The following is a 26712-nucleotide window of genomic DNA, read 5'->3' on the forward strand; positions in this document are numbered from 1 at the left end:
AAAAAATTATTTGATTGCATGTGATTTTTTTTAACAAAGTTATTGTGTATTTCAAATAAACTCAGTTCATTGAAGCCCAAAGGCTAGATACAATGAAATACTTCTTCATAATAGAAAAATATGAAGTATAATAAAAATAATTAAGAACAGATATAATACAATAGAACAGAATAAATACAGTATTATAAAAAAAATAAAAACTTAATGATGCACAATCTTGGTCAATGATAGCACAAAACTGGGTGATGGGAAGTATTAAGCAGAAATAACACTCCCTACCAAGATATAAGATCCCCTTCATGGATTACTGCCTTGTCGTGGCGAAGGGGCTTGTGTAATTCAATGAAGCTATGAGCTATGCCGTGCAGGGCCACCCAAGACGGAAAGGTCGTAGCAGAGAGTTCTGACAAAACGTGATCCACTGGAGAAGGAAATGACAAACCACTCCAGTATCTTTGCCATGAAAACCCTATGGACAGTACCAAAAGGCAAAACGATATGACTCTGGAAGATGAGCCCCTCAGGTCGGAAGGCGTCCAATATGCTACTGGGGAAGAGCAGAGGGCTAGTACTAGTAGCGCCAGAAAGAATGAAGCGACTTGCCCAAAGCCCAAAGAGATGACAAGACTAAACATCGACATCTTAGGTATCAGCAAACTAAAATGGACAGGAATGGGTGAATTTAAGTCAGATGACCGTCAGGTATACTACTGCGGGCAAGAATCCCTCAGAAGAAATGGAGTAACCTTCATAGTCAATAAAAGAGTAGGAAAAGCAATACTGGGATACAATCCTCAAAATGACAGAATGATCTCAGTTCGAATCCAAGGCAAACCATTCAATATCACAGTAGTCCAAGTCTATGCCCCAACGACCAGTGCTGAAGAGGATGAAATTGACCAGTTCTATGAAGCTCTACAGCACCTTATAGAACTAACACCAAAAAATGATGTCCTTATCATCATGGGGGATTGGAATGCTAAAGCAGGAAGCCAAAAGATAACTGGAATAACAGGCAAGTTTGGCCTTGGAATACAAAATGAAGTAGGGCACAGGCTAATAGAATTTTGTCAAGAGAATACAATGGTCATAGCAAACACTCTTTTCCAACAACCCAAGAGACGGCTCTACACATGGACATCACCAGACGGTCAACACAGCAATCAGATTGACTATATGCTCTGCAGCCAAAGATGGAGAAGCTCTATACAGTCGGTAAAAACAAGACCAGGAGCTGACTGTGGCTCAGACCATGAGCTTCTCATTGCAAAGTTTAGGCTTAAACTGAAGAAAGTAGGGAAAAGCACTAGGCCACTCAGGTATGAATTAAATCATATCCCTGTTGAATATACAGTAGAGGTGACAAATAGATTTAAGGAATTAGATCTGATAGACAGAGTGCCTGAAGAACTATGGACAGAGGTTCGCAACATTGTACAACAGGTAGCAACCAAAATCATCCCAAAGAAAAAGAAATGCAAGAAAGCAAAATGGCTGTCTGAGGAAGCTTTGCAAATAGCTGAGGAAAGGAGGGAAGCGAAAGGCAAGGGAGAAAAAGAAAGATATGCCCAATTAAATGCAGAATTCCAAAAAATAGCTAGAAGAGATAAGAATGCCTTCTTAAATGAACAATGCAAAGAAATAGAAGAAAACAATAGAATAGGGAGGACCAGAGATCTTTTCAAGAAAATTGGAGAGATGAAAGGAACGTTTCATGCAAAAATGGGCATGATAAAGGACCAAAATGGCAGGGACCTAACAGAGGCAGAAGAGATTAAGAAGAGGTGGCAAAATTACACAGAAGAACTATACAAGAATGAGCTTAACGTCCCTGATAATCACAATGAGGTGGTCACTGACCTCGAGCCAGACATTCTAGAATGTGAAGTGAAGTGGGCCTTAGAAAAGCTGAGCAACAACAAAGCTAGTGGAGGTGACAGTATTCCAGCTGAGCTATTCAAAATCTTAAAAGACGATGCAGTAAAAGTGCTACACTCAATTTGCCAGCAAATTTGGAAAACTCAACAGTGGCCACAGGATTGGAAAAGATCAGTTTACATTCCAATTCCAAAGAAAGGCAGTGCCAAAGAATGTTCAAACTATCGCACCATTGCACTCATTTCACATGCTAGTAAAGTTATGCTTAAAATCCTACAAGCTAGACTCCAGCAGTATGTGGATCGAGAACTACCAGAAGTACAGGCAGGATTTCGAAGAGGCAGAGGAACTAGAGATCAAATTGCTAACATACGCTGGATCATGGAGAAAGCTAGAGAGTTCCAGAAAAACATCTACTTCTGCTTCATTGACTATGCTAAAGCCTTTGATTGTGTGGATCATAACAAACTGTGGCAAGTCCTTAAAGAGATGGGCGTACCAGACCATCTTATTTGTCTCTTGAGAAACCTATATGCAGACCAAGAAGCAACAGTGAGAACTGGACACGGAACCACTGATTGGTTCAAAATTGGGAAAGGAGTCCGGCAAGGCTATATACTGTCGCCTTGCCTATTTAACTTATATGCAGAGCACATCATGAGAAAGGCAGGGCTAGATGAATCAAAAGTTGGAATTAAGATTGCCGGAAGAAACATCAACAACCTAAGATATGCAGATGATACCACTCTAATGGCAGAAAGTGAAGAAGAACTAAAGAGCCTCTTGTTGCAAGTGAAGAAGGAGAGTGCAAAACTTGGGTTGAAACTAAACATTAAGAAAACCAACATCATGGCATCTGGCCCTCTCAATTCCTGGCAAATAGATGGGGAAGAAATGGAGGTAGTGACAGATTTTATTTTCTTGGGCTCCAAGATCACTGCAGATGGGGACTGTAGCCAAGAAATTAAAAGACGCTTGCTCCTCGGGAGGAAAGCAATGGCAAATCTAGACAGCATACTAAAAAGCAGAGACATCACCCTGTCAACAAAAGTGCGTATAGTCAAGGCTATGGTCTTCCCAGTTGCAATGTATGGCAGTGAAAGTTGGACCATAAGAAAGGCTGAGCGCCAAAGAATTGAGGCCTTTGAACTGTGGTGCTGGAGAAGACTCCTGCGAGTCCCTTGGACTACAAGGCGATCAAACCGGTCAGTCCTAGAGGAGATCAACTCTGACTCCTCTTTAGAAGGCCAGATCCTGAAGCTAAAACTCAAATACTTTGGCCACCTAATGAGAAGGACTCACTGGAGAAGAGCCTAATGCTGGGAAAGATTGAGGGAAATAGAAGAAGGGGACGACAGAGAATGAGGTGGCTGGATGGAGTCACTGAAGCAGTAGGCGTGAGCTTAAATGGACTCCAGAAGATGGTAGACAGGAAGGCCTGGAGGAACGTTGTCCATAGGGTCGCGATGGGTCAGACACGACTTTGCAACTAACAACAACAACCAAGATATTTAGAATAGAATAGTGCTGGAAGGGACCTTGGAGATCTTCTAGTCCAGCCCCTTGCTCGAGCAGGAGAACCTACCATTTCAGACAAGTCACTGTTTAGTCTCTTCTTAAAAACCTCCAGTGATAAGAGCACCCATGATTTCTGAAGGCAAGCTGTTCCACTGGTTAATTGTCCTCACTGTTAGGAAGTTTCTCCTTAATTCCAGGTTGCTTCTCTCTTTGGTCAGTTTCCAACCATTGTTTCTTGTCTTGCCCTCTGGTGCTTTGAAGAATTGCTTGACACCTTCTTATTTGTGGCAGGTTCTCAAATACTGGAATACTGCTATCATGTCGCCTGTTTCTTCTTTTCTTTAGACTAGCTAAATCCAAGTCCTGCAGCCATTCTTCATATATTTTAGTCTCCGGGCCTTTGATCATTTTAGTGCTCTTCTCTGAAATTTTTCTAGGGTCTCAACATCTTTTTTATAGTATGGGGACCAAAACTGTTTGCAGTATTCCAGGGGTGGTCTTACTAGGGTTTTATAAAGTGGTACTATTGTGCGACCTTGATTCTATGCCTCTGTTTATACAATCCAGGAGTGTATTATTATTTTTTGGCTGCTGCTGCACACTGCTAGCTCATAGTCAAGTGATCGTCTACTAGGATACCAAGGTCCCTCTCACAATTTATTTATTTATTTATTTATTTATTTATTTGTTTTTATAAACCGCCCTTCTCCCGAGGGACTCGGGACGGTGTACAGAATAAGGTAGGCATACAGAATGAACAATAGTGAAAAAAACAATAGTAAAATACAAACTGGGACCCCAATTAGAGCTGTTTTTGAGCCAGGTTTCGCCCAATCTGTACTTGTACCTTTGATTATTCCTCTCTAAATGTAAAACTTTGCTTTTCTCCACATTAAAACTCACTTAGTTGGATAGGGCCCATTGTTCAAGTTTGTCTAGATCTTTTTGAATCCTAAGCTTGTCTTCTGGGGTGTAGGCTATTCCTGCCAGTTTAGTGTCATCTGCAAATTTGATGTGTTCCCCTTCTTTTCCCTCATCTAAGTCATTAATGAAGATATTGAAGAGTACCGGGCCTAAGATGGAGCCTTGTGGTACCGCACTGCTTACTTCTCTCCATGTGGATGTAGTACATTGAGGACTACTCGCTGAGTACAATTTGCCAGCCAACGACATATCCATCTAATGGTGTTGTTGTCTATCCCACCTTTTTCTAGCTTACTAAGCAGCATTTTGTGGTCTACTTTGCTTTAAGGTAAAGGTAAAGGTAAGTCTAAATATACTAAATAGTGTTTCACTGGTCTACTAGTTTAGTCACTTTACCAAAGAATGAAATAAGATTGGTTTGGCATGATCTGTTTTTGACAAACTCGTGGTGGCTACTGGTTATAACTTTTTTTGCTTCTAGTTGTTTGCAGATGTTTTTTATTATCTTTTCCAGGATCTCCCAGTACTGATGTTAGACTGAATGGTATGTAGTTTCCTGGCTCTTGTTTTTTTCCCTTTCTTGAAGATGGGAACCACATCTGCCCTTTTCCAATCATCAGGTATTTCCCCAATGCTCCAGGATTTTCAAAGATATGGTACAATGGTTCTGAGATAACAGCTGTCAGCTCCTTCAGAACTCTGGGATGTAATCTATCAGGTCCCGGTGATTTATATTCGTCAAGGTCGGATAAGTGTTCTCTTACCATTTTCTTGCTTATTTTAATTTTTGTTTCTAGTTTGTCTTTTGCACTGGTTTTTTTTGTATGTTGGGCTATAATTTCTTTTTGTGTGAAGAATGATGCAAAGAATGAATTAAGCAGCTCTGCTTCCTCCCTACTGCCTGTTACTTCCTTGCCATCTTCTCTGTTTAGTGGGCCTATAGTTTTCTTGACTTTTTTCTTGTTATTAATATGTTGAAACTTTTTTATTGTCCTTGATTTCTGTTGCAAGTCTTTGTTCATTCTGAGCATTTGATTTCCTGACTTCATCTTTCCATGTTCTGGCTGTCTGCTGATAATCAGCCTTACTTATATGTCCCTCTTTCCATTTTTTGTACTTGTCCTTTTTGGCTTTCAATTTGTCAGAGAGAGCTCTGTGCAGCCATGCTGGTTTCTAAATTTATTGTTTTTCTTTTTCAGTAGTATTGTGCTGGACTGGGCTTTTATGATAATATTTTTCAGAGTTTCCCATGTTTCTTGTGTTATTTTCCCCTTTAAGATTTTTGTCCATGGAATCTTTCCCAAGTTCTCTTTGTTAAAATCAGCTCTTTTGAAGTTTAAGACTCTGGTTGGATTATTTTCTATTGTTTGTGTTTGCATTATATTGAATTTCAGCATGACATGGCCACTTTCACCCAAGGTTCCAGCAACTTCAACTCCTATCACTTCTTCTCAATTAGTAAGGTCCAGTATAGAATTACGTCTAGTTCCATCCTCTACCTTTTGAATGATAAAAGTTGTCAGCTAGGTTGGTTAAGAATCTGTTTGATCTCCCACTCATTGCAGAGTTTGTCTCCCAGTTGATATCTGGATAGTTGAAATCTCCCATTACTACTGTGGTATGCTTCCTAGATACATTTGCAAACTGTTTGGCAAAGAGTTCATCTATTTCTTCTGATTGGTTGGATAGCCTGTAATATACACCTATGGCAATGTCACTTTTTCCCCCTTTTATATTGACCCTATACATTTCTTCAACATAGGAGTAATGAAAATCTGCTTAGAATCTTTATATACAAAGCAGCATTGTAGCATCTCACTTAAGTTTCTCGCTTAAGTTTCTCTTAAAACTCATGTAGTGTTAACATATGGACATAACTGAAGATACAAAGGACTGCGGTAGGTAATGCATACAGCTTGGCTAAAGTGACTCTTACAGAATTTCAGAATTGTAATGGGTGATAAATAGGAGGTTGGCACAAACCTTTATAGAAGAATATGTTCAATATTGGGGTGTGACATTTTGCTTAAATTTGTTTGGAGATCTATATGACAATTTTTTTTTAATTCCATTTATATCCCGCCCTTCTCCGAAGACTCAGGGCGGCTTACAAGCTTAGCAGTAGCCTTCATTCTATGTATATGCCTGCTTATTAGGGCTTTCACACACACCCCAAGCGGCATTATTACATTATTATTAGCTTAATTGCCCCCAACAATCTGGGTCCTCATTTTACCTACCTCGGAAGGATGGAAGGCTGAGTCAACCTTGAGCCTGGTGGGATGCGAACCTGCACTAATTGCAGGCAGCTGGTGTTACTTAAGAAGGCATTAGCCCACTGCTCCACCAAGGCTCTTCATTGTTTGAGGGCAATTCCAACATTATCAAAACCTAATAAGCACAAACTTTCTATATAGAATCTCAGAATCCTATATATGAATTTTATCTAGAGCTTTTTAAAATGATCTCTACATATTAATGGGCCAAAACTACAGAGAATAGGATTAACATGAGTCAAAAGGTAATTAGCAGAAACCATGCTCTAGCATTCAACAAAACCATGCCTGTTTCTACATGTAAGATGGCATTTTGGAACTATCCATATGTCTCAAATTAATGGTTCCAAGAACGTTAAACTTTGAAAAGAGTAAATTTAGGAGCCATAAGGAATCAGAGAGACTACAGTGGATTAGAAAATCTTAATTTTTAGCTAAAAAAATACTAGACTACAGTAGATCTGCTTTTTTTACCAGACTTATGAAGATTTTTTAAAAATCTGTTTGCCTCCCACTGTCTTTACTACTGTATGTGTCTCTAGTACAACATGCTAGCTCACTTGGTAAAAGATATATAGAAAAACTTATTTTAGAATATATGATTAAAAGAGAAAGAAAAAAAGAATAAAAACTTTCAGAAGAAATATTCATTAAAATGATGCTCCTCTGGGGTCTGGAAGAAAAACTATAGTAAAAGGGAGATAATGAGGAGAGGTATTTCCCATTGAAAACTTTAATTAGTAGATATTCCAAAAGTATTATCCATGTAATCATCTTTTTAATCTAAACATAAATCACATAAATTAAAATTTTAATCAAATTAAACTGCAATGGAGATGATTAAAATTTCAAAATGTATACTACCAAGAGATGATGTACATTAACAACTGAAACAAACATTGGGATTAAGTTACCTTGTGTGCCAACAATCTCCATGTGAAGATGTGCAAGTCCACTGGCAGTTGATAATGCTAGCTTTATCATTCCCTCTACAGTAACAGTGTACCTGTTCAAATAATCAAAAAGAGAACCATGCTCATGATAATCTGACACTAGCCAGAGTTGTGTCCATGTACCATTATCTGCAAATCAAAACAAAATAGGAACAATTAAAATTAAGGGAACAAAATAAACAAAACACATTGGAAAAATGACTGCATCTCTAGAGATCTATTAAGTATTAAAGTTTGCAGATGATACAATAGTCATTGGTCTCATTCAAGATGGTGATGAGTCTTCCTATAGACAGGAGATTGAACAACTGGCCCAGTGGTGCATCTGGAACAATCAGGAGTTGAACATGCTTAAAACCATAGAGATGAGAGTGGATTTTAGGAGGAGCCCTTCTATTTTACCACCTTTTACTATATTTGACAGCACAGTACCAGCTGTAGAGTTCTTCAAGATTTTGGGTTCTATAATCTTCCAGGATTTGAAATGGACACCTAATATTAGAACCATCATAAAAATGGCACAACAAAGAATGTTCTTCCTGTGCTAATTGAGGAAGTTCAGACTGCCCCAAAAGCTTTTGATAGAGTTCTACAGAGGGATTATTGAGCTTGCCATTAGTACTTCTATAACTGTCTTATAGAAGACAATTATAGAATTGTCTTCTATAATTGGAGTCTGTACCTATACAGCAGTGCCCCCCTCCCCACCTTTTGGGAACGAGGGACTGGTTCTATGGAGAAAGGTTTTTCTGTAGACTGGAGGGGCATGGTTTCACATGCTGCTTGCATCCTGCAGATGGGGCTTCTCTGGCATGCTGCAGACCTGTGCCAGTACACAGACTGGGGATTGGGGACCCCTGCTGTTGAGGACAGGTACAGACTACAGTGGATAGTTAGGACCGCAGAAGAAACAACAGTAATCAGCCTGCCTTCCATAGAAGACCTGTATATTCTGTAGGTCAGAAGGAGAGCTGAGAAAATATGCATAGAACCTTCATTATCTCGAACATACTGTTTAAATTTCTTCACTTGGGACGTTGCTATAGGGCATTGCATGCCAAAACAACTATAGACAGGGATGTTTTTCCCCCTCATGCTATCACTCTGCCGAACACCTAATTCTCACAATACTGACTTATGTCGGAGTATTTATCCATCTTGTATGGCTGTAGTATTTTTATTACCCTTCTTCTTTATTAACTCCTTATTGGGTATTATTATGATCATTATTGCTTTGTTACTTTGCATGTACAGTGAGAGCGTTTGCATTAGAGACAAATGCATTGTGTGTCTAATCACACTTGGCCAAATAAAGTATTCTATTCTATTTTGATTTCCATGAAGAATATTAACTATTTTAATGCAGTCTACTTGTATAAAAAATAGTGATTGCAAAATTAAACACATCAACTGTTTAAATCTTAATGAAATCATGGAGATTTAAGTAACCCACATCTCAATTGCATTTAATTTGTAATAAATATGCTTTAAAACAAAATCCAAGATGAAAAACATGTCTACAATCCAGATAAAAATATTTGTTAAATCACTGCAATATAAGCCATTTGTACAACCAATCCTCATTTCAGACAAATTTGTTTTAGTTCTTTTAATATCAATCTTTAATTTACTCACAGTTGAAAGGTAAAGCCTAACTCCTTGTAACTTAATGGACACAGCCTTTGGAAACAATCTGGAAATAACTTGCTATGCCTTCCAGGATTTTTTTCTTTTTATTTCTGTTTAGTTTACACTTAGTATCTCCTTGTGGTCATTGGTACCCAAACACTTGGATTAGCAAGTGTTATTATTTCGTTAGCCTTGCAAATAAATCTAGTGCAATTTATTCCAGATAAGTGTTTCCCAGCCCTGGCAATTCTCAATGAGTATGGGATTCAATTCTTAAAATCCTCTGCAATAGCTATCTTGTTGAGGAATTCTGACAGAGAAGGAGTGCACCCAATTTGGCAAAGTAAAAGATACTTAATATAAGCATTTAAGACAAATTCGAACATAAACACAAAGCCATTACAATTTTGTTTTCAATGAACAAAAAATATTTTTCAAAAAATTATAATTTCTTTCAGATTTTCTTAAAATTGAGTATTTTTAGATATTATGTCATTAATATTTCCCATTGAGAAATGAGAAATCCTCAACTTACAACCATTTATTTGGTGACTGTTCAGTTATAATGGCACCGGAATTGGACTTATGTCCAATTCTCACACGTATGACCAATGCAGTATTCCAATAATCACATATTCAAAATTTAGGTGCTTTGCAAATGGCATGTATTTATGATGACTACAGGATCCTGAGGTCATATGATCACCATTTGCGACCATCCCAGTCAGCTTCTGACAAGCAAAGTCAATGAGGAAACCAGATGCACTTAACAAATACAATTTATTTAACAACTGCAGTGATTTACTTAACTGTGGCAAAAAGATCACAAAATGGGGCACAATTCACTTAAGAACTAACTTACTTAAATGAAATATTGGGCTCAATTGTGGTTGTAAATTGAGGACAATTTGTGTATAATAACAAGTTACTGTATATGATAAGCAAAATATTTCTGGACTGTCACAACCTTTGTTGTCTGCAGCTATAAATCCAAGGATATTCTCATGACGAAGCATAACTGTTTGATAGATTTCAGCTTCACGAAACCATGAGCGTTCTTCTCTTGAAGAGAATATTTTTACTGCAACTTCTTCTCCTCTCCATTTTCCTCGCCAGACTTCTCCAAAGCGACCTTTTCCAATACTTTCTTGTAGTACAATTGTTCTTGCAATTGTTCTTTGAACAAGTAATGGCAAACCTAAAAAAAAGGGGGGGGGTTGATCAGTGATATGGAGCCAATTAATCAATCCAGGCTCTGATCTACAAGGCTTTTCCCCTATCAAAAGACTGTTAAAGCCTCTAGCTATTACTAATTCTAAGGGACGCGATGGCTCAGTGGGTTAGGACGCTGAGCTTGTCAATCAGAAGGTTGGCAGTTTGGCAGGTCGAATCCCTAGTGCTGCGTAACAGAGTGAGCGCCTGTTACTCGTCCCAGCTTCTGCCAACCTAGCAGTTCGAAAGCACGTAAAAATACAAGTAGAAAAATAGGGACCACTACGGTGGGAAAGTAACAGCGTTCCGTGCGCCTTTGGTGTCTAGTCATGCCGGCCACATGACCACGGAGACGTCCTCGGACAAGTGCTGGCTCTTCGGCTTTGAAACGGAGATGACCACTGGCTCCTAGAATCGGAAACGACTAGCACGCATGTGCGGGGGAACCTTTACCTTATTACTAATTCTAGTTGGCCATGCTTTGCCTTTGATCATAAATAAAAAAGACCAATTCTACTTTGTTAAAAAAAGGCAACTTCAAATAATAGTTTAATTTCCAGTAACAATACTTTTTATTGTAACAGTATTTATTAATACAATAACAGTTCTTTTGTTGCAATCTCCAAACTTATTCTATTGCACTTGCTATAAATACACAAATACTTCAACAATTTTTTAATCACTACAATTTTTCATCCCATATCTAGGGAACCTTTATCTCTAAAGAAGCTTATCAGATTCCCACTACTATTTCAATATGTAATCTAAATCAATTAAGTGTGTCACAAAATCTGTTTAAAGCTGAAATAATTTTCCAGTTGAGGTCTAACCAAATCTAGTTGTATATACCTGTTTGCCTTTTGAAATAGACCAGGCCAGGAAATATACTCCACAAGTCTGGGTGATTAGCTTGAACTGATTTTTTTTCACTCCTCTCCTCTTATTCTATAGGTAGTCCTCAGATTTCAATAGCAGTTGGCACCTGGAATGCTGTCACATGTGTTTATAAAGTGAAATATGACATTATTTACTAACAGCAATTTTGCCAGTCATGACTGCTATCATAATTCCAGGACCACATAGATCATTAAGCAGGGAGAGATGAGAGTCCCAGGGAAGGAGTGTAGGGAGATTGCAGGAAGGGGATTGTGTTTGAGTCAATGAGGGCCACTAGTGGACACTATAGATACAGCTGGGCTGGCAGAGGACATAGATAAGTACTATGGATGCAGACAGGCTGGTGGAACCCATGGGAAGGTCAGCAGAGGCCACAGGCAAGGAAAAGTGTTGCTGCCGGTAGATTTTATGACAGAGTCCAGGTGGGCAGGAGGTGCTACACAGTGCAATACCTTGTATTCTATAGCAGACTTTTGGAAGACAAAATGGTGGGAGCAACTTGTGAACCTCTAACAGTTTCCCCAATGATTTTGCTTGTGTGAAGCTGGCAAAGGATGGCAGAAAGGATTGCAAATGCTATAATCATTGTTGCAGCATTGCAGTGCTGGCTGGATCTGCAATTACAATGTTGCAGGTATCCAATCACAAGACTGTCATTGACAATCTTTTCTGCCAGCTTCCCACAAGCAAAATCATTGGGGGAACTCTTAGAGAAGGTAAATACCACTGTAACATTGAATGGTTGCTGAATGAACGGACATAAAGCAAGGAGCACATGTAGTGAATTATGTCAGCTTAGCTTTTTTGTATACTTTCACTGTCACTTGAGCCTGTTTTTGCAACTATCTACAATGCCTTGTTTTTCCAAGAACACCTGGTTGGCTTCTCTATAGCACTCAAAATGCATGATAGCCAATGCAACATAGTAGTTAAAAGTTGGGCTAAAGGGGTTTCCGGTTCCTGTTTTCAGTGAAGCAGTTGGAGAATTCGAAAAGTCGGATCCTCCGGCTGAAATTTCTTTTTGTTGGGGACCCTAAGGGGCCAGAATCCACCCTGAATGAAGGAAGGAAATCCCAGGGACTTAGGAGAGACAGCGGTCTCTCTGAACAGTCCAGGAGAAGCCTCCCAGAAACCAATGGAAGAAAAGGCTGGCTAAAGCTGAAGCAACGGAAGCCATAAGAGATTAAACTAAGCGAATAGTAAACAGCATGCTTGAATCTGGGTAAGAATACTGATTTTCTCTATCCTACCTACTTTCCTGAAGAAAATCCCCAAAATAAGAGATCTCCAAAGAAGGAAAGGGGGAGGGGGACTCCGCTCCCTCTTTCAGTTGGGTGGCGAAATTTACCCGTTAGAAAAAGAAAACAACTAGAAAGACATGAAAAATGAGCAAATGCTGACACCTGCTAGTGGATGAGGATTTTTTTTCTTTTCTTTTTTTAGAAAATCCACCTGTTCAAACAAAATGAAGATAACACAGCTGAAGCAATGAATACTTTACAAAAGGAAACGTGATGAGCGACAATTCCAAAGGACAATGACTTTAAACCACATAGAAATCCAGAATAACTTTGAGAGGATGAATCAACATAATTTCACTCCAAGAAATTTCTCAGGAAAATACAGTAGCGATGACTGAACAAAATTCTGAGGATAGAGACTTAAAGAAGGAACCTTATAAAACGCTCATTTCACAAAAGGAAGCATATGATAAGCAGCAAAAATTTCAAAGGACAATGACCTTAAACTACTAGGAAATGCAGAAGAACCTTGAGAGCATGAATCAACTTAATTTCAACTTAATTTCACTTCAAGAACTTTCTCAGGAAAATATAGCAGAGATGATTAAATATAATTTTGAGGATAGAGACTTGAAGATGGAACCATATAAAATAAAAAAATAAGATTTAATCCAAATGGGAAATATTTTAATACGTCTAAACAACTTTGAAGATAAGGAAAAAAAATGAGAAAAAAATCACTTCAGGGAAACAAATGATGCAGCAAAACATATTGATTAAGAAAGACAACGACCAGAGAAAAAAGATTAAAATGAAACTGCAGGAAAAAGGAGCATATCAGAAAGAATACTTCAAAAAGAAACATTTGTTTGAATATGGCTAAGAAATTGGAAAATTTTGAAATATACTACTCTTGTTGTTGTTGTTAGTTGCGAAGTCGTGTCCAACCCATCACGACTCCATGGACAACATTCCACCAGGCCTTCCTGTCCTCTACTATCTTCTGGAGTCCATTTAAGCTCACGCCTATTGCTTCAGTGACTCCATCCAGCCACCTCATTCTCTGTCGTCCCCTTCTTCTATTTCCCTCAATCTTTCCCAGCATTAGGCTCTTCTCCAGTGAGTCCTTCCTTCTCATTAGGTGGCCAAAGTATTTGAGTTTTAGCTTCAGGATCTGGCCTTTTAAAGAGCAGTCAGGGTTGATCTCCTCTAGGACTGACCGGTTTGATTGCCTTGCAATCCAAGGGACTCGCAGGAGTCTTCTCCAGCACCACAGTTCAAAGGCCTCAATTCTTTGGCGCTCAGCCTTTCTTATGGTCCAACTTTCACTGCCATACATTGCAACTGGGAAGACCATAGCCTTGACTATACGCACTTTTGTTGACAGGGTGATGTCTCTGCTTTTTAGTATGCTGTCTAGATTTGCCATTGCTTTCCTCCCGAGGAGCAAGCGTCTTTTAATTTCTTGGCTACAGTCCCCATCTGCAGTGATCTTGGAGCCCAGGAAAATAAAATCTGTCACTACCTCCATTTCTTCCCCATCTATTTGCCAGGAATTGAGAGGGCCAGATGCCATGATGTTGGTTTTCTTAATGTTTAGTTTCAACCCAAGTTTTGCACTCTCCTTCACTCGCAACAAGAGGCTCTTTAGTTCCTCTTCACTTTCTGCCATTAGAGTGGTATCATCTGCATATCTTAGGTTGTTGATATTTCTTCCGGCAATCTTAATTCCAACTTTTGATTCATCTAGCCCTGCCTTTCTCATGATGTGCTCTGCATATAAGTTAAATAGGCAATGTGACAGTATACAGCCTTGCCGGACTCCTTTCCCAATTTTGAACCAATCAGTGGTTCTATGTCCAGTTCTCACTGTTGCTTCTTGGCCCGCATATACGTTTCTCAAGAGACAAATAAGATGGTCTGGTACGCCCATCTCTTTATGGACTTGCCAGAGTTTGTTATGATCCACACAAAGGGAAATTTTTTTCTTTTTTTTTCTTCCTCTTAATATAATTGTCTTTTTTTTCTTTTTTCCCCTATTCTTCTAAGTTGAAATGATTTAAACAAAAGTAAACGTTTTAGCTATTTAAATGTGATAAGAAAAATATAAAAAATGTTTTGAATGAGATTTAAAGGATTAGATTATTAGAACTATTGAATGGAATGTTCAAAGTTTAAATAGATTAAATACATTCTTAGCTATGGTTAAAAAGAATGAGAAATTGAGGGAATAAATATATATTAAATTAGGAGAAATACATATTTTCATATGTTATTTTTTGTATGCTAGTACGCTTGTCTTTTTTTTCCTCTTCTCTTCTTTTTTGTTTCTCTTCTTTCTCTCTTTCTACTTTTTTTTGCTTATTAAGAAATATAAAAGCATAAGAGGGTTTATATGGAAAAAAACGAACTAAATCCACTAATGTAAATATAGTTGAATGTTGAAATGACTGTTATTTGTAATAACATTTAGAATTTGGAGGGAGAAATAAGCTGCTCTTTTTTGTTTCTTTTTTACTTATTGATTGGGAAATATAAAAGCATGAGAGGGTTTGTATGGAAAAAAACAGAATGAAATCCACCAATGTAAATATAGTTAAGTGTTAAAAAGATTGTCACTTGTAAAAATATTTAGAATTTGGGGGGGAAAATAAGCTGAATAAACATGGTGACAGGATTTATGATAAGGCAACTAAAACGATACACAGGATTATTGAAACTATATATTTAACTGTTGTTAAAATTGTCTTAATCTAATGTTTTGCAAAGAAATATACATTGGGGAAAGGGGAAATCAAATGAAATTAACATATGGAATATAGATTATAGAAATTAATTGTTAAGGACTGTCTTACAAATGTTACCCAGACAACATTCTATTTTATAATGATTTATGTTATGTTAAAAAATTCTAATATTTACAAAAAAAATTGGGCTAAAGGTTCTAATCTACGTTTACCCATAGAACCTTGACATGTGATGGTGGCTAATCATTCCCACTAGCACCAAAAAGGATTGTTGTGGGGCAAAACAGGAGGAAGGAGTTTTATGTATGGTGACTGAGTTTCTGAAAGAAAATTGGAATGTAAAGGTAAATGTATTAATAAGTAGTCCTTGCTTAGTAACTACTTGTTCAGCAATTGTTTAAAGCTGCAGAAGTTCTGAATGAGTATTATTTACAATTGGTTCTCAAAGTTCTGGCTGTAGCACAGCCCCCATAATTGATTGTGATCTGTGGGCTTGGCAACTGGCTCACACTTACATTGGTTGCAACACCATTATGTGATATGTGATTGTTATTTTCCCCCTTCCTTGCCACTTCCCACAACCAAGCCAACAGGAAAGCTGTCAGGTAACTTGCAAGTTGTTCTATCAGTCTCTTCCACCTGGTAGCAACCCCAGCCAAAATCGCATACATCCCTGCAACAATGTACATCTTGCCCCACCCAGTAGCAGCTACCTTCAGATCAAACAAGTTTGTGCACCCTACTGCAGACGTGTATACTTTCCCTCATCTGGAAGCAACCACTTACCTTTCTGCTGGCCTGCTTGTGAGTCACCTGGGACTTACAACTTACAGAACTGCAGTCCCAATTATTGTTATTAAGTGAGAATTACCCATGTATTATAAATCTTAAGGATAAACTTTAAAGTAAAAAAAACCCTCACTGCTAAAATGTCACATTAATATTTTTTAAACTTTACCCTCATAATATATAGCAAGTTACTATGTGTCCGTAGCATTAACAGTATAATAATCATTTACTAGAATATGAGATCTGATTACCTGATCCTGATCCCGAAGTGGTCATATCATAAATTAAATCTTTTAAAGTAGTTCCCTCAGATATAAATGGTCGCTCCATTGAAGGATCTTCTTCACTTGGAACTCGATGGTGTAAGAATGTACGATTATGGCAGATATAAAGAATCAACATAAGTGAAATACAAAGAAAACAAACTGGGCCAGCAATGGCAGCAGCTAATTCCACTGGTCCTAGGGTAGAAGAAAACTTCCCTATTATAGGACCTAAGGATGTAAAAAGGGAACACAATTGATAAAACAAAGAACTCATTAAATACTATATTGAGAACTTGATATTGTGTGAAATGAAAGAAAACAAAACTGTGTTTTATAGATATCTTTGATAATAGTAAATTCTCCCAGCTATCCATTTTCTGCTGGTAAAAAAAAAAGATTACCTGGTGTTGGAACTGGAAGATCTATTTTATTGCATAAGTCTTTATCACAGCAATGAGGCACTGTAATTACTCCTTTACTTGTTGAAACAGCACAAACAAATGGCCTGTCTCTGGGAAATAGATCAACTTCTGCAATACACATACTATTGTGTATAATTTTGTTTCTATTCCGTGTCACTGAAGTAATGCAGAGTCCATCTGTTGTACATGTGAAGTTATCTTTTGTACAGTGACGACAATAACACTGCAAGGCTGTTTAAAAGAAAAATGTTTAATATTAGTGATGTTTTAAATAGTTAAATATCTCAAATAATTAAAATAATGGCATAAAAAGGCATTAAACTCAAATTTATTTCGTAAATAGCTGTATTCTATTGGAAATCTATGTATTCTACTGATATACTTAGGGACAAAATGGCTCAACAAGTTTTCACATGAAAACTCCTTCTATCACAGTTCTGGTCAATTGACATTTAATAGGAAAAAAACAGCATTCCACATGTTTTTCTTTAGTATAAACTATATTACCATTATCATTTAAAGAATGGTAAACTGAATTCTGCAGGGACACGGTGGCTCAGTGGGTTAGGATGCTGAGCTTGTCGATCAGAAGATCGGCAGTTTGGCGGGTCGAATCCCGAGTGCCGTGTAACAGAGTGAGCGCCTGTTACTCGTCCCAGCTTCTGCCAACCTAGCAGTTCGAAAGCACATAAAAATGCAAGTAGAAAAATAGGGACCACTACGGTGGGAAGGTAACAGCGTTCCGTGCGCCTTTGGCGTCTAGTCATGCCGGCCACATGACCATGGAGACGTCCTCGGACAAGCCCTGGCTCTTCGGCTTTGAAACGGAGATGAGCACCGGCCCCTAGAGTCGGAAACGACTAGCACGCATGTGCGGGGGAACCTTTACCTTTACCTTACCTTTAAACTGAATTCTATAGATTTGGGATTAGATTCCTATACCTATATGTGTACATATACGTATGTGTGTCTCTTTGTGTGTGCGTACGTGTGTGTGAGCGAGTAAACCATCTCGTCCAGGCCTTTCACTTATTTTTGTCTTTTTAAAATGTCTTTACAAACTTATGCTGAGGTACAATTCTCAAGAAGCTAATTTTCTAATAGCATATGCAGAATTTGAAGGGAACAAAATCAAATCAAATCTTTATTACAGTCAAGACTAGCATAAGAAAGATAGGGCACGAAAGAATAAAAAGCATCAAAAGTACATCAAAATAAAAAGTACACATAAAAAAGAGAAGATGGGTGTAGGGAAAATGGCAAACTACAACTATTATTACAAAACACTCTAGAATGACAAACTTCAATAGATATTTTTAAAACTGATTTATGGCACAGATCACCTTCTGGCAGATTTTAAGTGCTGCTATGCAGAACCTTGGAAACATTGGTATCTGAAAGCACCAGGATATTTGTATATTTGTATACATTTGTATATTTGTGTATATTGTGTATATTTGTCCAATGTGCCATGGTTAACATTAAGAAAACCAAGATCATGGCATCCGGCCCTCTCAATTCCTGGCAAATAGATGGGGAAGAAATGGAGGTAGTGACAGATTTTATTTTCCTGGGCTCCAAGATCACCGCAGATGGGGACTGCAACCAAGAAATTAAAAGACGCTTGCTCCTGGGGAGGAAAGCTATGGCAAATCTAGACAGCATACTAAAAAGTAGACATCACCCTGCCAACAAAAGTACCTATGGTTTTCCCAGTTGCAATGTATGGCTGCGAAAGCTGGACCATAAGAAAGGCTGAGTGCCAAAGAATTGAGGCCTTTGAACTATGGTGCTGGAAAAGACTCCTGTGAGTCCCTTGGACTGCAAGGCGATCAAACCGGTTAGTTCTAGAGGAGACCAACCCTGACTGCTTTTTAGAAGACCAGATCCTGAAGTTGAAAATCAAATACTTTGGCCACCTAAAGAGAAGGATGGACTCACTGGAGAAGAGCCTAATGCTGGGAAAGGTTGAGGGCAAGAGAAGAAGGGGACGACAGAGAATGAGGTGGCTGGATGGAGTCACTGAAGCAGTAGGCGTGAGCTTAAATGGACTCCAGAAGATGGTAGAGGACAGGAAGGCCTGGAGGAATGTTGTCCATGGGGTCGAGATGGGTCGGACATGACTTTGCAACTAGTAACAAAGCCCTGATTATTTATAGTAGTAAGATGAGTCTAATACAAATATCTTTGTACTACAGGCAGTGGAGAAGGACATGTTCTATTGTTTTTACATGTCCAGAGCCATAGAGACATTATTTCTATGTGCAGGGGATCTTCCTGAATTAGCCTTCAAGGTTAGCTTAAGGGGAGCTGGAGGGGAGCATTTATTCATTTGATTGCTATCTCTCCACAACTGATCTCAGTGCTTTAAATACAGTCATGGCCAAAATTGTTGGCACCCCAGAAATTTTTCCAGAAAATCAAGTATTTCTCACAGAAAAGTATTGCAGGAACACGTTTTGCTATACACAGGTTTATTCCCTTTGTGTGTATTGGAACACAACAAAAAGGGAGGGGAAAAAGCAAATTGGACATGTCAAACAAAACTCCAAAAATGGGCCGGACAAAATTATTGGCACCCTTTCAAAATGGTGGGTAAACAAGATTGTTTCAAGCATGTGATGCTCCTTTAAACTCACCTGGGGCAAGTAACAGGTGTGGGCAATATAAAAATCACACCTGAAAGCAGATAAAAAGGAGAGAAGTTCACTTAGTCTTTGCATTGTGTGTCTGTGTGTGCCACACTAAGCATGGACAACAGAAAGAGGAGAAGAGAACTGTCTGAGGACTTGAGAACCAAAACTGTGGACAAATATCAACAATCTCAAGGTTACAAGTCTATCTCCAGAGATCTAGATTTGCCTTTGTCCACAGTGCGCAACATTATGAAGAAGTTTGCAAACCATGGCACTGTAGCGAATCTCCCTGGTCGTGGACAGAAGAGAAAAATTGATGAAAGGTTGCAACGCAGGATAGTCCGGATGGTGGATAAGCAGCCCCAAACAAGTTCCAAAGGAATGCAAGCTGTCCTGCAGGCTCAGGGAGCATCAGTGTCAGCGCAAACTATCCGTCGACATTTAAATGAAATGAAACGCTATGGCAGGAGACCCAGGAGGACCCCACTGCTGACACAGAGACATAAAAAAGCAAGATTACAGTTTGCCAAAATGTACTTGAGTAAGCCAAAATCCTTCTGGGAAAACGTCTTGTGGACAGATGAGACCAAGATAGAGCTTTTTGGTAAAGCACATCATTCTACTGTTTACCGAAAACAAAATGAGGCCTACAAAGAAAAGAACACAGTGCCTACAGTGAAATATGGTGGAGGTTCAATGATGTTTTGGGGTTGTTTTGCTGCCTCTGGCACTGGGTGCCTTGAATGTGTGCAAGGCATCATGAAATCTGAGGATTACCAAAGGATTTTGGGTTGCACTGTAGAGCCCAGTGTCAGAAAGCTGGGTTTGCATCCAAGATCTTGGGTCTTCTAGCAGGACAATGACCCCAAACATACGTCAAAAAGCACCCAGAAATGGATGGCAAGAAAGCGCTGGAGAGTTCTGAAGTGGCCAGCAATGAGTCCAGATCTGAATCCCATTGAACACCTGTAGAAAGATCTTAAAATTGCTGTTGGGAAAAGGCGCCCTTCCAATAAGAGAGACCTGGAGCAGTTTGCAAAGGAAGAGTGGTCCAAAATTCCAGGTGAGAGGTGTAAGAAGCTTATTGATGGTTATAGGAAGCGACTGATTTCAGTTATTTTTTCCAAAGGGTGTGCAACCAAATATTAAGTTAAGGTTGCCAATAATTTTGTCCGGTCCATTTTTGGAGTTTTGTTTGACATTATGTCCAATTTGCTTCTTTTCCTCCCTTTTTTGTTGTGTTCCAATACACACAAAGGGAATAAACCTGTGTATAGCAAAACATGTGTTCCTGCAATACTTTTCTGTGAGAAATACTTGATTTTCTGGAAAAATTTCTGGGGTGCCAACAATTTCAGCCATGACTGTATAATAAAAAGGCAATATAAAAAGGGAAAAATTAAAAAGATACATTATGAATTCCTTGTACATAAATGTTCTCTAGAACAATTTCTTTTAGAACATGGCCAGAGTAGGAGCTGATTTAGCCTCAATTCCAGAGAAATGTAGCCACCACCAAAACTACAATAGCCTTGATTTCCCAGAAATGGGGAATGATTAGATGTTTTTCCAACAAAGACCCAATGGTCAGATCAATTTCAGTAGGATGACAAGGTCTTTCAGGTAACCAACAGCATTAAGGGCTCTGTAGTTACAGTAAGATTAATTTTAAATCTAGGCCATCAAATCCCTCTGCTGCTTTGGTTAGGAATCAAAATTAAAGTATTCATGACATTAACTCATCCATCCACCTGACTGCTGAATTATTCTTACTCATAGTCCTTCTTAATGATGGTAACTGGGTCTGGAATTTCCATCCCTAATGATGTCACATGAGCCTTGGTGGAGCAGTGGGCTAATGCCTCCTTAAGTAACACCAGCTGCCTGCAATTAGTGCAGGTTCGCATCCCACCAGGCTCAAGGTTGACTCAGCCTTCCATCCTTCCGAGGTAGGTAAAATGAGGACCCAGATTGTTGGGGGCAATAAGCTGACTTTGTAATAATGCCGCTTGGGGGTGTGTGTGAAAGCCCTAACAAGCAGGCATATACATAGAATGAAGGCTACTGCTAAGCTTGTAAGCCGCCCTGAGTCTTCGGAGAAGGGCGGGATATAAATGTAATAAAAAAAGTACATTGCTTAATCACAGCAATCCCAGAAGTCCCTATCACCATCATTAAGCAAGGACTGCATCTGACCATGACTTGTGACTTCCTGCCAGCTTCCCATAAGCCACACCAAGAGGGAAACTGGCAGAAGTCAGAAGTCCTATGCTACTCAGAAACAGGAGTATGGATGAATAGGTGCTACAGAGTGAAGACAAGTGGAGACTGTGTGCTGTAGTGTGAGTGCATGTTGGTGACTGAGGGGATGCTGCTGTACCTGTTTAATGCATAGGGGAAAGGTGCTGCAGACTGCATAAGTTCATGGAGGCAAGGGAGAGGTGCTACAGGGAAAGTGGATGTGTGTGGGGAGGTTGTGCAACAGTGCAAATAAGCACCATGGAGTACAGATGTGCGCTCATTAGAGTATGAGATCCACTCTCCATGGTGGGGCTGCTTGAAAGAAACCTTCCTTGCCAGCTTCCTATTGTCTTAGCTTGTAGGAAGCCAGCAGGGAAGGTCAGATGATATGCCAACAAGATATTTCAACCTTCACTAAATGCAAGCCAATTGCCAAACACCCTAAAATGGTTTGTGTGAATGACCTTGGGAACAAAGAAACAACAAAAGAAATGATTAAATAAAAAACAGCTGAACTCACAGCACGAATTTAACCCTTAATAGTTTTTTGGGTTGTAAAGAAGAAGGGGGAAGAGATGTACTTTTAGACATGCAAGTTTTTGTTAATATTGCTTTACAATAAATTAGCTCATCTGTCCCTGTTTGCTGCCTGATCTACTTCATAAAGATGACACACCCAAATCACAATCAGATGACCATGAGGATGCTTGGATAGCTGGAATTTCAAGGAACAATTGTAACTACCGTTCATTTAGTGCCATTGCAACTTAGAACAATTGTTGAAAGTGTGGCTGTTGAGAACTATCTATACCAGATATGCCAAACTCGCGATGTCACATGATGTCATGCAACATATCAGGACGGTTTTGCCATTGCCGGCAATGGGGTGGGCGCGGCTTCTGCATGACTCATACGGCCCGCGGGCCAGCAGTTTGACACCCCTGACTTATACTATTAGGATATATAATAAGTTGCTTCAGAAACTAGCATATGATGCAGTGTGGCAGCAACAATTAACAATGGATAGTAAGCAAACTTCCATTGGATTTGATTGTTAGTCATGCACTAACGTTTGATGTATTAACACAACAATGTTTCTCAATATTTTCTATGCCGTGTTTATTGCAATCTCAAAATTTGTGTTAATCAAACTTAATATCAACAAATTAACAAATTAATTAACAAATTATATACAATTTAAAATTATATTAGATACTTAGGAATGTCATCTGAACAGATTTTAAAAGGGTTATTTAGAACATCTCAGAATATTATCCTGATTTGTATGAAATTATTTTGTGAAAATTTTCTAATTAAAAATGTTTAGCAGGGAAGCACAACTATTTTGTTTAGCAGGGAAGCACAACTATTATATATCCTTGAGCAAAGAACAGTATAATACATTACTTCAATCTGAGATGCTTGTCACCTTCTATGAAGCACACAGTTTTGTATACCCATAGAATGAGAATGAGGAGGAACGAAACACCAATGAGCCTTGGCAATGAATGGGGCGCCAAATATCACAACCAATCACCCTTATAAATGAATGAATGAACCTTTATTGTCAAAGTACAACCATGTACACATTGAGATTGGCAGAGTCCCCACCCCCCAGCTTACAGTGACACAAACCCTCCATCTTATTACACCATGTGAACTAATTGCACAACACACCGGCCTCACAAGTCAATTATGCATAGTTTATAAAAATTATTTCCCGTTCAAAAGCCTAACAGCCCATGGATAAAAGCTGTTTTTCAGCCTGTTGGTGCAGCTGGCTATACTCCTATATCTCCTACCCGATGGTAGGAGAGTAAAGAGATACCATCCAGGGTGTGAGTCATCCCTGAGAATTTTCCTCACTCTTCCAAGGCAGCGAGCCCTGGCGATGTCATCCAGTGGTGTCAGGGGACAGCCTACAATGTCTTGTGCTGTGCTCACCACCCTCTGTAATACCTTCCTATCCGCAGCTGTCAGACCAGCATACCAAACCACAATACCATACGAGAGGATGCTCTCTATAGTAGACCGGTAAAAGAGGGTCATAAGCCATTGTTCTACCCTGTTTTTCCGCAAGACCCTGAGAAAGTGAAGCCTCTGTTGGGCCTTTCTGGCCATCTGGGTTGTATTAACTTTCCAGGTCAGATCTTCGCAGAGGTAGACTCCCAGAAATTTAAAGGAGGAAACTCTCTCCACACAGTCCTCCCCGATGTAAAGTGGGGCAGGTTCCTCCTTTTTCCTCCGGAAGTCTAGCACCATCTCTTTCGTCTTGCCGATGTTCAGGTGCAAGTTGTTGTTACAACACCATATAGATAGTTTTTGTACCTCCACCCTGTATGCCATCTCATCCCCACCTTCAGGAATCTTTTATCAGAGGATGCACTACATAGATGTATGGTAACTAGGTTGCTATAGTTGTCATAAAAATGAAAAAAACTGAAGAGCAATGTCAGCGAACCCAATATTTAGAAAAGTCCTCATCCTCCTTCAAATGATGTATAAAAAGATTAAGAACTCAATCTTTAGTAATTATGCTTAGTATTCTTTAAGATTTCATATAATTAGAATGCAGAATAATTAGAATAATTAGTCTTAATATCAGGATAATGACAACAGCTGCAGATGGACATGAGATGTTTAAAATCAACAAGGAGGAAATTGAATTAGTTTGAGAATTTATCTTCCTTGGATCCAAAATTGTTCACAGTGGCAGTTCTATTCCTGAAATCAAACGTACTGCAATGAATAAAATTTGGAAAAGCAGCTATTGATATAAATATAAAAAGCAGGCTAATTACAGCAACAGTCTTCCCTATAATGATTTATGGGTATGAGAACTGGACACTAAGAATGGCTGATCAAAAAAGAATGTACACCTCTGAACTGTGGTGCTGATCATAAATTATCACATAATCACTAGAAGTGAAAATCATAAGACTACATCATTTACTTTGGCCATCTCATGCTTGCAAATTCATTGAAGAAGGCAATGATACTAGGCATAGTTAGTGAAACAACTGGAAGGGGCAAGCAAAGAATGTGGTGACTTCATAAAATCAAATCTGATTCAAAGTTGACCAACAATTGAAAGAAACTGTGCTTGACAGGGTAGCATGGAGAGCACTTGCCTATAAAGTTACCAAGAGTCAGACATGACTAAATAGTTAAAACATTCATTTAATGTAAAAACTTAAAAGAAAACCTTATTATTGCCTAATAACATACTAAATTCTGTCTTGCAAGCTTTCTGCATTAACAATATATGAACTGATAAATTATTAAATTGCCAAGTATCAACTTTTTGGTAATATAATGAAAACAGTCTTATCAGTGAGATGGGTGGCATATGAATTCAATAAACAAATAAAATGTTGTAGATTATAGGCACCACTAACTGGTATTAAACATTGCAAAAAGCTGAAGGCAACAATTGGTGTCAGATATCTAATAACTTTGAGAGTGAATTGATAAAGAAATCAGAGTCTATAATTCCTACCGTCGGTCCTCAGATAGGAAGAACATCTATATTAATAAATACCTACCATCTGCCCTATCCTGCAAAGACTGAAAATGTGAAGATACAGGGAGGAGGAATTCGGGCCCTCCTTGCCTGCACAAGATTTATTCCAGATGGTAGAGTTTCTACGAATATAATGGCAATATTCCATGCTGAACAAAGCAAACAGCAAAACATTTATGCACTGTTAAATTTTCATTTTTATGGGATTCTTTTGAAAGAAAACAGAGATGGCGAGCTCTTTTTGATGACCTTTTGTTTGCTCGCCTGCTTCGGGCACAGTGGAATGATAGAACGAAAACACTATATTACTCCATCCGCTACAATTATGGTTAAAGAAAGCCGCTAAATTGTTGAGCAGCTATTGTCCAATCTGCCGCCGTAGCGGTTCATTGTCGATGAAACCCGCACTCTCCTTCAGCCATCTCCCAGCACTCTATTCCCCAGCTTTCTTAGTCCTGGGCAGTTGCAAAAGCGCCATGTTCCTCAAAGGGAACAGAAGGGGCTCCCAATCTGGTTCATTTTAAATCATACGCGACTCACCCGTTGCTGCTTCAGGAAGAAAGAAAAGAAGCAACCCAGTTGTTGTTGTCATCGTCAAAGCAACTGAACACCAAAAACTTGCAAGGAAGGCCTGTAACAACCTCCGAAAAGAGACTGCTAGCGCCGCCATTGTCCCGTCCAAATACAACCTTCTCTTCCCCGCGCAAGCAGCTCGTAGAAACAAACACAACCCTGGGGCGCCGCATCCAAAACTCTCTCACTTTTTCCGAACCTCCCTCCTGCGCGACAGACAAAACAGTAACGCTTCCTCCTTTCCAGACACCGACTAAATACAAAGTAATTCATCTAGCAAGCAACGTCATTTACTGATTGGGCAATTCCGTCACGAGGTTTCAACCGCATTCCTCCCGCCTTCTTCTTTTCTTGCTATAGCAGAAAAAAAGTGCAGAACGAACTTCCAAGTTCGAAGTCAGAGAAGAAGGCCTATAATGAAATACTTAATTGAAGTGTGTGAGTCCTTGCCCCAGAAAAGAAAAAAGAACGAGTACGTGTTCTACATTAAGAAAAGTTTGTAAAGTGCTTTCTTCTCACATTTTTAATTATTTCCTTAAAGTTATAAGCAGGGCTTTTTTTGTCATAAGAACGCTTAGAACGGAGTTCCGGCACCTTTTTTGGATGGAACATTGTAGGGTAGGCAAGGCGGGTTGTATGACATTTGTGAGTTCCGGCACCTTTTTCTTTTACAAAAAAAGCACTGGTTATAAGCAATTTATAACTAACAATTTTATTATGTGGTCAGAGACCCATTAAAACTACAAGGAGGCCAAAGACCATGTTTTCCAACAAAGCAAGACATTAAAATATTGTTAAAGCTATTAAGATTAGTAAAAAGGTGATAAAATTAAAAATATCAAAAAGGTATAAATACCCTAGGGTAACAATTTTTGAATTCTAAGCTGTTCAGAGTCATTAGTTGAGATGGCTGTCTATAGAAATTAAACCAGCTTAAGGAAAACGAGAATAAAACAGTTGCAACAGCAATACTGTCCAAAACAGCAA

The 26712-nt window shown here is 38.9% G+C and overlaps 1 protein-coding gene across 5 annotated transcripts in view; it reads right to left on the reverse strand.

Annotated features, from left to right (window-relative positions):
- Window positions 1-25969, reverse strand: part of TGFBR1 (transforming growth factor beta receptor 1) — a 37963-nt gene extending 11994 nt beyond the window's left edge. For 3 of the 5 annotated variants that reach the window (XR_014028608.1, XR_014028609.1, XM_081345023.1), the window contains exons 1-5: window positions 25693-25969; window positions 16732-16983; window positions 16316-16558; window positions 10146-10376; window positions 7511-7678 (exon numbers count right to left, since the gene is read on the reverse strand). Coding sequence is in view for 3 of the 5 variants with exons in the window: in XM_081345023.1 (XP_081201149.1) it covers window positions 7511-7678; window positions 10146-10376; window positions 16316-16558; window positions 16732-16983; window positions 25693-25822 (1024 nt within the window). In the remaining 2 variants the exon portion in view is untranslated. The remainder of the gene's footprint in view (window positions 1-7510; window positions 7679-10145; window positions 10377-16315; window positions 16559-16731; window positions 16984-25692) is intronic. The other 2 variants (XM_081345024.1, XM_081345025.1) reach the window with 2 other exon arrangements.
- Between the last annotated feature and the right edge of the window lie 743 nt (window positions 25970-26712).

The sequence above is a fragment of the Vipera berus genome (genome assembly GCF_964194415.1).
Source record: "Vipera berus genome assembly, chromosome: Z".
NCBI classification, from domain to species: Eukaryota; Metazoa; Chordata; class Lepidosauria; order Squamata; family Viperidae; genus Vipera; species Vipera berus.